Genomic DNA, 12,310 nt, shown 5'->3' with positions numbered 1-12,310 from the left:
CACAGATATTTATGTCTGAAGACGAAATATTAAACACGTGGGCTTTGCTGCATCCTCAGTTGACCTGACAAAGGTAAAGAGAGGAGAGAGCTCCAGTCTGTCAGTTGTGCAGTCAAAGATAATTCACCACACTGCCATCTTGAGGAGGATTACATCATCTTAACAGTAAGAGGCACCACTGTAAAGTACCCAAGGAGAGGATCACTAAGACTTACTGTGTATACATAAGTTGTGTAACTTCCTGAAAAGTGTAAAGCTCCTTTCATGTTTTCCAGACAGAACTAAGTTTTCACCCTATGACTCGTTCTTAAAAAATTCTTTTCGCTCACTGGAGCATGCAGCTGAAAGACACTGGGCATGAAAAACAACACTGCGTCTCATAAAGTGCTAAAGGACCTGTGTGTTAATATTTTTACTGTGTTAAATCAGCCGCTTGAACGCTGAGAAGTTGCTCTTTTGTATGATAACAATGTGCCACTGTAGGTTTTCACAAGCTGACAGAGTTGCTTCTATTTATTTAGTGTGATTCTAGAAAAAATGCTTTTCTATATAAAAGAAAAAACATGGGTCCATTTTAAATGTACAGTGTTGAATTATTTTTTTCATTTATTCATTATTTTGCGTGTACATATATGAGAAGATATGAACATTTCCCTGCGGTAACTTGCTGCAGTAAGAACAAACAAAACCATCTAACTCCACTAGTGGGATATTGTTAATAAAAATTAGTCATATGCTTAAGACTTTCAAGCAGAGATCATGATGTATATAACCTGCTCGGACATTTCCTTTGTAGATATAGTCTGTGTCGAACACTTAGGGTCCATGCACACTTACTTTCCATGTTACTTATCATTGCCTTCAAATGTAGGCAAATAAAACTGTTGTAACACATATCTTGTATCTGATTATATCTTAACTTATATCTATCTTAAACAAATTGAGATAAAATATATATATATTACCTATAAATTACACTTGCCTGGTCCTTCGAAGTAACATATTTGTACCGTCTTTGTACTGTCTTGATTTTGAATAAATATTTCAAAATAATTTGGTCTGGGGTCTATTTTTTCAGAGACTGTATTAGTTTGATAAAGTTTAGTTAAGAACAAAAACAATGTTTTATTTCACTGGGACCTCAAACATGGGAGCCAAATTGAAGTCATACAATGGATATAAATAACGAGGTAAAGCAAACATTTATCAGTGAACATTAATAAATGTAAAACATTTATTTTATTATTACTAGTCACTTTGTGGATTTCACTGCAGTGATACTAATATAAAATACTACATTTTAATTGATAGTAATAAAATCCAGAGTCTAGTTGGGGCAGCTTGTTCTATTCGAGGGCCTTTCCCCTTGTTTTGGAACCACAGGAGTAAACAACTGAACTGTAAAAGTAAAGTAGTTACTACTTTATAGTTTAAAGTAGTTAAAATAAGCTCCGCCTCAACAAGCCACAACAGTAAAAAGCTGCTTAAACACTGATGCATCAGTATAAAGATCTAATAATGTAATCTATCATAATATATCAGTTAAAAGGGCCATTTGTCTGCAGATCAAGTACTATTGAGTACATTTTGTGGATAATACTTCTCTGCTTAGACTTGTAATGGAATATTTTTATATTGATAATTATTGGCACTTTTACTTCTGAGTAGAGAGTAGAGATCTGAGTACGTCTTCTGCCATTGCTCAAAAAATATTTATACTTAATCATATACTGTACAGGCTGCAATCTAACAGTAATGAACACCCTTATATATGAGGAAAAAAATCCCACATTGTATAATAGTATGTAAAAATGGATGCAATGATTCCACTGATGATGTGTCCTGAATATTTTACACTAAATCTAATTTTCATCATATTCAAATATGTCTATGTCACACAGCTGCCTGTACCAGTAATAGACAGGCACTGCAAGCTTGGAGCTGTCATTAAATGGAAATATCATGTCCTGCTGACTAGGATTCACATAGAAAATCACTTTAATCTGCTTACGAGTGTATGTATAAATGCACGGGAAAAAACTGCTTATGCAACAAATCCTCTGAGTGATTGTGCTGAAAAATAAGAGTATGTCTCAGCGTTTGTCTTTGACTCCCCTTTAATCCGCATCAAACATCATTTTCATTTGATTTCAAGACAGCAGATCTGGAGTCTGTGAAACAAAAACAAAAAACAATAAAAAAATACATATCTCTTTAGCATAAGTGGATTAAAATCTCCTGAACCATGAACCAACCCACAATCCACTCAATTACGATTTAGCTGGGTGAAGTTAACAATAAAGATATATCCAAAGTATAGATTTATATACAGTTTTAAATATAGGATTGCATGTTTTTGTATTCAGTATTAAAACAGTAAAAAAAACTGAGCCATAGAAATATTGAACACATATTAACACAGATAATAACAAACTCTCCTTATAATAAGAAAGAAAGGCATCTCCACTTTGAGCTGATAGCTTTGCGATATATATTTACAGGAAGACTCTGTACTGAAATAGTTCGTCGCTCTCATGCGTTACTTTAAACTCACAGAGCTCCAGTCAGCATTTGAGTTTCTCAAAAATAAATACAGTGCGATCTTAGAAAAGCCTAAAAGATCATTTAACAAAACTTACTGTTCCTCTGAAAGTATTTCCAGGATCCTCAAAGACTTTTCTGATCATTGAATGAAAAACATATTCTTTTTACTACCTAATAAAACCTTTTTTCAGCCAGTGGTAGCTCTCTCTATCACAAAGATGGCAGCCGGAAATGACATATGTCTTTGATTATTTGTACAGTGAACCAAATATAGGAAATCTTACTACCACTTGTATTTGTCTTGACTTTACTTTCCATTATTTATATTTTCAAACAAAAGAGCAGGTTACTTTTTTCTCTCATTGCACAAAAAGAGCAAGTAGATGTGTAATTTCTGGCTCACTGGACGGAGTCACGATTTGGGCATTAGTAATATTTTTTAAGCGTGCAGCAGGTGGAATATTTCTTCATCCAGATGTTTGGAAGAGTCTTTGATGATTATGGAAATATCGTGGCATAACAGGTACGTTTTCTTGAATGACCCTTTTCGGTTTTTCGGCTGCGACTCAAATGCAATGATAATACATGAGAGTCACAAACTGGCGCTATGCTTAAAACTGACATTATTTACAAATACACATGAATGTACATTTAATGACTTTGATGTTAGTACAGATGCGCTGCACTTCCTCCTTTGCACCTATCCTCAGACTTCCGCCTCTTTTTTGGCTTTTCCTCCGAGTCCTTGCACAGGCCCTCATCGCTGGCCGCCTGCAGGCTGTCGAAGGTGCCCTGTCTCTCCATCCCCTGCAGGTCCTCTCCGTGGAGCCTGTGCTTCTTCCACAGATCCACACAGCGGTCCACACAGCTGAACCTGGCCTCTGTGGTGCAGGCGAACATGCCGGCCGGCACTGCCAGCACCATGGCGCACACGATGACAATAATGTGGATAAGCCTCTCTCTTTGCTCCAGCTCACTGATGTCACTCCCCGTCATAAACACGATGCACTGGCCTTCCCTCGGCGGATGGTTCTTCAGGGTCACACACACCTCGTATTTGGTGACAGGAAGCAGGTCGCTGACAGAGTAGCTGTTGATGCCGGGGCCGATGTAGATCATCTCCTTTTTGGGTGAATTGTATTTGCCAAAGTGGATGGTGAACCAGGTTTCTGCTGGGTTGTCCATTGCTGCGTACCACTCCAGGGTGATACCGTAAACTGTCTGCTTAGCGATGCGGATGTCAATGTAGGTGTTCTCATCAGAGGACAGCATGGGGACAGGTGGGGGGAGAGGAATGGAGGAATTGAAGGAGGTGATGTTAACTGTGATGCTGACAGAGGAATTGCCAATGAAGTTGTTGGCTGTGCAGGTATAGAGTCCTCGGTCTGCTAGGTGAAGAGATGGGATCACTAGCTGGGAGGTGACCGTCTCCTCGTCTATGTGAGTCTCTTTAGCTGCAAGGAAAAGAATTAAGCGTCAGACTGTACTGCGTTTAAATCACAAGCTATTTACATCTTACATGGCGAGAGAACCCTACAGTGGGTATTGTTCCTGTATCCTTTCATAAAACAGATGTAGCCTGAAAGTTCAACATATACCATGCTTAGTGTTCACAACAGTTTAATGGATGGTAGTAATAAAAAAAAATCTTACTAGCAAATCCTCTTATAATCTTCAGACTGTACATCCACTGAATGGTCGGGGCTGGCCTGGCCTTCACTAAGCATGTGAGTGTTGCATTTGCTCCGAGAGGTAAAGTGATGTTAGTCTCTGGGGCAGAGGTCACTGGCTTCATGCACGTTTTTAACTGGATCTCGTGGAAAAACTTGTCAGCTCTGGAGGCGGGGCTTGAGCACGTCAAATAAGAGTTCATCAGAATGATGGGAGGGCTGACCGCTCGGATGAATTCAACAAAGCCTTTTAGGCGGCAATCGCACAACCAGGGGTTGTCGTGCAGACCCAGAACCACGTTGGAGACCACCCCTTCTTTCCCCCACACTTTCTCTGCCGTTTGGTAAAGAGGCCAATTGATGAAGACATCTTTTGATATGACAGTAATCTGATTGAAGGATAAATCTAAGTAGGTCAGGGCAGGCAAGTGTCTCAGAGCGTGTTCAGGCAGAACGTCCAATCGATTGCGTTTCAGGTCCAAAATCTTCAGTTGCGGAGTGTCCTGGAACGCCGTCCATGGCACTGATGTCAGCTTGTTCCCTTGCAGCCTGAGCTCAGTCAGGTTTGCCAGCCCTTCCAAGCTTTTGATGTTCATAAGGGTGATCTCATTGAAATTCAGCCACAGGGACTCCAAGCCACTAACCTCAGAGAAAGGTGACTGAGGTAACTCCGTCAGGTGGCAGTTTTCAATTCGGATTTTAGTGAAATCGTCTGGGATGTCCTTTGGGATTTGTCCCATGGAGGTGTCCATACATAGTAAAGACCTACAGATAGATATAGATATACATATAGATATAGATATGTGTAGACAAGAGAAGCTAATGACAAATGTGTATTTCATCTTCACAGCAAATGCAGTTAATGCACTATTTTCACAAATTTATGGATAGCATTTATGTGCAGATTTAGATTTAGCAGGTTACATTTCACAAAACCAAAACACTTGAGTTGTTTAAAATGGGGTTACGGCAAACACTTAACCTACTTATACATTTGCCTAATTTCAGTACTCACTTACCTTCCCAAGTTATCATTTTTGCAGGAGCAACCATTCAGACAACTCGATGATCCAGGGGTGACCAGATAAAATACCAAAGTGATATGTAATGCAACATAAAAGGCGTCCATATTCCTGGAGGAGCTTGTGAAATAGGCCTGTGAGGGCAGGACATGCCCATGGGCTGCATGGAAGAAAGCCTATTACCTTAATCTTGCTTGACGCAACACTTAAGACACCAAGTGACATGCGAGACACACATAGGAAATGTGTATTTATAGCAGTGGTCCACTTTGTCTAGAAAAGTCAGATCTCCTCAAAAGCATGAAAACACACGCCACAAATGTTCAAGCAAAATTCGTCGTCACTTATGTTTGATTTTATTCCCGTTACATTTTCAGGTAAACTGCTTTGTATCATGTTTTGTATCAGTCTAATTTAATTTATTTGTCCATCACCAAAGCACAGGCACCGTCATGACAGGAGGCCCATCTGTATTAAATGGGCCGAAGCCCGTCAGGTTTAGCAGCACAGAGAGGGAGGGCTGCCGAGAGAGACAGATGTCTGGAGAGGACTGTAATCTGACCTCAATAATCTGAACACTGTTTGTCTCACAGGTTGTTAAAGGCTGAATCGGCGAATAAAGCAAGTGTGAAAACAGACGTCTACAGCACTATAGTTTCAATCTTTAACAACAATTCTATAGGCGTATATCCTAGTATGACAGGCCAAGAGATAAACTAGATGTTCTGTAACAGGGCCAACCTCCCAGTTATCATACAAGTGTAAATCCTTATTGTTAGTTTGTTTACATGGTAGTACATATCAATCAGAAACGTTTGAAAATTACTCCAATAAACACTTTTTAATGACTTTAGTTTCATCTGCTTAAATACTGAACACATTTTTTTCCCAGAAGGGACAAAACAAATTGCCCTGAAGCTTTTATAGCAGATTTAGATTTAGTTAATGCTTCACTTCATGTGTGAATCTGACTAATAGAAGATGCCGAGCTGCTCTGTGTGGCTGTACTCAGGCACTTTGAGCTAAATGCTACTATTAGCATTCTAACACACTCACAATAAGGATGCTAACATGCATATTTAGTAGGTATAGTGTTTATGCCATCTAGGTCTAGTATGTTTGTCAGCCCAGGATCACCAAAATCATCAGGAATCATCACCTGAGGACCATGAATGCCTTTATTAGATTGCATGACGATATATCTAATAGCTGTTGATGTATTTCAGTCTTGACCATCCATGAAGCGACACCACTAGCCTCCCTATTAATGCAAATTGTGAGTTTTAGACAGGAGATTTCAAAATTGTGATTTAAATATCATCCAGCTCACTCATCTACTACTTAAAGCAGGTTTTAAAGAGCTTTATGGGTTTTAAACGCTACGCGATTACTTTGCTAAGATGAGCTGTATGTTTTCCTACATAGTGAAATTTTCATAATCTGCATGTTATGTATTTACAGTCATTAGATGGTATTTTTTAATGCACATAAAGCTAATTTATGCTTCAGTAAAGAAGATTGAACGATTCAAAAACCCATATTCTGAGATGTAAGAAAAAAGCTTGAGAGCATATATCAATATAAAAAATATTTATTTTTATACATTACATTCATACATACACACATATTCAGGTCACAAATATTTATACATTATAAATTGTAGGCTACTGTATTTTAGGTTTTTGTCCCAACAGTAAACCTGGCACATTAACATTATACTGACATACAAAATAGACTAATAACTGCTGGTTCATTTTGTCTCTAAATACTGAATGTTTTAAATAAAGATTATAACACAATGCAGATTTTACATCTTGGAAGAAAAAAAAAAGATTGGGTTTTAAACAGTTTAGGGCAACATTTCAAGACATTTTCCTCTGCAAAACATTATCTTTAAAAGTGCTTGAAGAATAAAAAAAAAAAAAAAGATTTTTACACATTTACACCTGCAAATATTGAAACTGTGCCACAGTGTGTATTTTCCCTTTTTTGCTGTCCACCAAGTGAATGGTGGTTTTTATTCCAACAAGGCTGTAAAACAATTAAATACATCCAGTGCTGGCAGAGCAAGCAGTGTCCTCTGAAGACCTCTAGAAGAGGATCGTTTGAGTCTCTGAGCACAGTAGTTTGTCTTTTCACATCACAGGCCGTTAGAAAACAAAGTGCATCCTCCTGGAGGTTGAGGCCTACTTCGGTTTTAGCAGAAGTATTCGCTGGGTGGCCCTTCAGTCCTGGCTGTGGCCTCTGAGTCCACACTGGACCTCGCTGAGAGCAGTCTGTTGGACTCGTCGGGATTTAGCCTGGTCAGATACTCGCCCTCCATCCCTTTAGCTTTGGCCCCGGGGCCGAGGGTCTCAAACGTGACATAGGAGTCCTGCATTTCCTTGGACTGCCGCCCCAACAGTTTTTGGCAGCGCTTCTTTAATGCCCCGCAGCACACAATCAGTGTCAGGGGGACAGCAATTACACATGCCACTGTTATCACCACTACATTAATGAGCTTCTGAGTGCCACTGGCACTGGCCGCCTCGTCTGTTGAGAAGATTACACACTGCTCCTTTTTCGGGATCAGGCCTTTGACGCAAACACATGCAATGTACTTTGTCTTTGGCACAAGGCCATCAATGGTGATCCGGTTCTTTCCGGCACCTACATTGATCCGACGCATGTCTCTCTCACCAAATATAGCATACAGGATGCTGAATTCTGTGGTGTTTGTGGCTGTAGGGGCTCGCCAGTTCAGAGAGACAGTATGATCGGTGTCACCAATCACCTTCACTGAACGCACTATCCTTTTCTCCGGAGCTTGCTGTAAAGACGAGGCATTGGCCGCTAAGTTACTCAAAGCATCCTGCTCCACCTCCGTCGGCCTCTTAGTGTCCAACGCCTTGCCTCGTCCCTGAGAAGCACCGTCAGATATGCTGTAGCTCTCGATCTCATACTTCCCAGTCACGCCTTTGCCATTGAGAGGCTCGATGATGGGCTGGGCAGCAGCGGTGGTTGGTGGAGGAACATATCTGGCAATAAGTTTCTCCTGGTATGCCGCTCTCCCAATACCGCCGGGTTTCTTCCCTCTGGTCCTCTTAGAAACACCCCCACCTGCTTCCTCTGACCGAAAGGAGTCGGTGATCACCAAAGAGATGATGGCGTCTGCAGTGCCCACAAAGTTGGTTGCTTTGCACACATATTTCCCAGAATCTCGGTAGGAGACTGCAGGCACACTCAAAATCGACCAAATGATGCCCTCCTTTGAAATCTCTTCCTGAACTGGAACATAAAAAAGCACACATGCACAGAGTTAAGTAGATTGGCACAAAAAGAAAGAACTTTAATCCCATTGACACTCTGGCTTGGACAGAAATAGATGCTATTCTAAACTAAGCAGATCTGGAATTATTTCTGCTGAACTCACCGGTGCCGTTCATTTTCTTGCCATCAGCACGGCTCCAGGACAGCTCGGGGATGGGGACTCCAACTGTGCCGCAGCGCAGCAGGACATTGTTGCCCAGTGAGCTTCGCACACGAGCCACAGCCGTGTGCACCCGAGGGCCCTGGCACCTCTGCAGCTCCGCTTCGGTGAAAAGAACCCCTGACAAGCTCTCTGGATCAGCGCACCTCAGCCTGGTGTCGACGAGAGCCACGGATGACGATGGCGACTTCTGAAACTGGACCAGATCATACAGCCGGCAGTCACACAGCCACGGGTTGTCATGGAGCCCTGCAGAGGAAACCAGACGTGACAAAGTGCTGTCAGTTTTCAACTCAACATTCCCATACGAACTTGTTACTAACACCCAGTAGATTTTCCTTTACACAACACCAAGTTAATTTAAGACCAAATACGTGTGGAGTTAAAAAGAACTTGACACACTGCACACAATAACTATACTTAGACTAATCCCTAACTCAGCTTTTAATGCTTCTAGTGTCAAAGAAGTGGTCGTCATGCACGGCAGCTTAAAAAGAATATGCTCCAGTATCCTAAAATGTGACAGCTTGATCCTCACCGAGAATTAGTTTGGAGGAATCGGCGTCCTGAGATGGCTTCACACTCAGCCACATGGTGAGAACATCAGCAGGAATGGTTGTCAGACTGTTGCTGGATAAGTCCAGATAGGTGATATTCTTTATGTACATGGTGGCTTCGGCGGGGATGGTAGAGATCTTGTTGTTGTGTAAGTCGAGGAGCCTCAGGTTTGGCATCTCAGTCAGAGACTCCCAGGGGAAGGAGGTGAGGGAGTTGCCATCCAGCCGGAGCTCGTCCAGGTTGTAAAGACCCCGGAAACTGTCCACATTCAGCGAACTGAGTGAATTGAAAGACATCCACAGAAACTCCAGGTTGTTGAGGTAGTGGAAGTTGCCGCTTGAGATCCGTGTGATTGCTGTCTTTTCAATGCGCAGCTTTGATGTGTCAGTGGGGAAATTTGGAGGAACCACCGTGATCTCAGGATCATTGCAAAGTACACTCCTGCAAGAAAAAAATAACAACACAGTGATGTATTTATGATATAACATTTAGAAGAGAAACAATATTAAAGCTTTCAAATTGTAAGCGCTTGAAGAAGTGGATTAAATATCAAACAAAATATATATTCTGGCCCCATGTTACCTTGGAAAAATAATTTAGTTCAGCTTTTATAGAGAAAAACGTAGTAGCCTATTGTTCGGTAACAAGCAAAGCAGATTAAAGCACAACTCCAAGTTAATCCTCCACTAAACAGTGACTGCAGAGAAGAAAGCTGCACTGAAAACCGATTTTGTACGCAAAGAAAATATAACACATTTTCTGAGAATAAAAAAAAAACTTCAAAATAAGAACAGTTAATAATTGGCAAGTTTACCTTGCTTTTGATCCGTCGCTTAATTTGTGGAAGAAGCAGCTGCATTGCGCAGGACACGAACTGCTCAGCAGGGGCAGAAAAACTAAAGCCAAACAAAAAGCAGCAGCAAAATATCGACTCATCTTTTCTCCCGCAAGCTGCTAAACCTCATGCAGCTAAACTACAATTAGAAAATAGGCGCTACAGCTCTGCTCTAACGGAGCATCGGACGCATCGTGGTGGCGCAGGCTCACAGCTCCATACTGCACCGACTGGTCTGAATCCTGAGATAAAAAGGATAGGCAGGGATTAGTGGAGGACTTGGGTTATTTTCATTCACACGATTAGGCTATTGCTTCCTGGAAGCTGATAGGCTGCATAGTTTTCACTTTCATTCTCAGGGAAACAGTTTGAAATAGTTGATTGGATGGTTAACTAAGAACAGACACCTAAACAAGGCGGAGGCTCCAGGGAGGCGCAACACAAACCCCCCCCCCCCAAAAAAATGTAACTACATGTGGTTAACCATCAGGAATATTTTAAACCTTTTTTTCATATAGAAATATTTTGAAATGAGGAGTTCCTTCACAAGTATTTATTATATTTTAATAGTTTTATTTTTTTTTTAAATTTGTTTCAGTACTTTCTTCCCACTTAACAATTGACAATTAAACAAAAAAGAAAGAAAAGGCATATTACAACAGTGCTATGAAAGCACAGAGAAGTCCTACAGTCTTTTACATTTTTACAACTTAATACATTTCTGCTGTTTTTCTTTGCCTGTGTATAAATCTTTACATAAATAACACTTGAACACTGACAGACTGTAGTTTGAATGGTGGTTAGACCGTAGTAGGACCACTAGATGGCAGTGTAGAGTTGCTACCTGTATTTACTGTATTGTGTCACTCATCTTGTTATTAGAGCCAAAGTTCAACCAGATAAGTGACCTTTGCCAACAATATGCTGCTGATCCGTGGGTTAACACACCAAGTAAACAAGCCAAAGAATAATGTGAGAATAACGTCCCATTTTTAAGCTACAGCTGATCTTAAATTGTGTTACATAGTGGTTATTGTCAGTAGATGTATATATCATATTGTGTGTAACTGTGTGACACACTTTGCGGATGACAGAGGTGTTGTCGCAGCCTCTGAGGGTTTTTCACAGGTGCAGAGGTTTAAAAACACGGCTGTCCGGCGGGATTTCAAATCCTTTAATCCACCCATCTCTCTGTCTCTTATTAATGCCGTTTTGTTTCTTGCAGGAGGTTTGTCTCAAGCTTCTTTTTCCCAGGACCTTGGAAAGAACCGCCAACCCCACTCCTGTCCATTTATAGTACACTTTTATTAAACAGTACACAGTACAGTGCTTTTTTTGAGAGTGAAAATTTAGATTTTTGAGAGTGAAAATTTAGATTTTACTACACTAAATGTTGTATCTCTATTCTAAGAAATGTTCATATGTAGAACACCTTCGATTACATCAGATTGTTTTTTTTAGTCCTGGAGTGGTATCTGCATTTAAGTGTGTTATCCTCAATGTGAAAAGTGAATCAGCATCACATGAAAGCAGTGGAATAAAGTTACATTATCTTCCTCTGATTTGCTGTGCAGAGAAAAGCAGCAAGTCTCCCCTGTCTGAAAAATGTATGTAAGTAGTGTACTTGAGTAAAAGGTGCTTCGTTACTTCCCATTTCTGATGTTCTCACTTGATGTTTTTACAGGAATAAACTCAAACATTCAAGTATTCTATTTATTTACTCCTGATCTTCAGAGTCTGTCGGTACAAATTTCAACAGTGAAACCTTTGTTTCATTGCTAAACCAGCAGATTATGATGTTGTAATTAACTGTTAGCCAATATGCATTCATGTGCAACCACTGCAGGGTGAAAACACATAAAAATATTACAAACAGGGCATTCAGGTCAGTTACAGTGATGGCTTTTCATTTTGTAGTTAGCGTCCACTAAGATGGTAAAAACTAAAAAGCTAAATGATATGCTGCGTTCATCTTCCGATAAATCAAGCTTGTGGTAATTAATAAAGGTATTAACCATTGTCCCTCAATATACAGCACAGAAAAAGAGCATAAAAATAGTTGCACAGTGCTTCAACTTACAAATGTTGTATATTTATACATAGATATGTTGTAACGTATATTTATCTGTTTTTTTATTACTTCAGTGCTCGCATTGTTTAACTGTGACGTTGGCATATCGACAGACCAGATGGTGTAACGTTCAGAAAAACA

The 12,310-nt window shown here is 40.3% G+C and overlaps 2 protein-coding genes across 2 annotated transcripts; both read right to left on the bottom strand.

The window, feature by feature from the left end:
* Nucleotides 1–3,210: 3,210 nt before the first annotated feature.
* LOC139220340 (leucine-rich repeat, immunoglobulin-like domain and transmembrane domain-containing protein 2) lies at nucleotides 3,211–5,343 on the bottom strand. The gene is made up of 3 exons (XM_070852420.1): nucleotides 5,234–5,343; nucleotides 4,198–4,979; nucleotides 3,211–3,998 (listed from the first exon to the last, which is right to left on the bottom strand). The coding sequence occupies exons 1-3, from the start codon at nucleotides 5,341–5,343 to the stop codon at nucleotides 3,211–3,213; spliced, it is 1,680 nt and encodes a 559-aa protein (XP_070708521.1).
* A 2,090-nt stretch (nucleotides 5,344–7,433) lies between these two features.
* lrit1b (leucine-rich repeat, immunoglobulin-like and transmembrane domains 1b) lies at nucleotides 7,434–10,199 on the bottom strand. Its single transcript, XM_070852325.1, has 4 exons — nucleotides 10,078–10,199; nucleotides 9,244–9,704; nucleotides 8,649–8,954; nucleotides 7,434–8,503 (listed from the first exon to the last, which is right to left on the bottom strand). The coding sequence occupies exons 1-4, from the start codon at nucleotides 10,197–10,199 to the stop codon at nucleotides 7,434–7,436; spliced, it is 1,959 nt and encodes a 652-aa protein (XP_070708426.1).
* Between the last annotated feature and the right edge of the window lie 2,111 nt (nucleotides 10,200–12,310).

This window comes from Pempheris klunzingeri, chromosome 20 (genome assembly GCF_042242105.1).
Source record: "Pempheris klunzingeri isolate RE-2024b chromosome 20, fPemKlu1.hap1, whole genome shotgun sequence".
Classification (NCBI taxonomy): domain Eukaryota; kingdom Metazoa; phylum Chordata; class Actinopteri; order Acropomatiformes; family Pempheridae; genus Pempheris; species Pempheris klunzingeri.
This window is presented reverse-complemented; position numbering and strand designations above follow the sequence as displayed.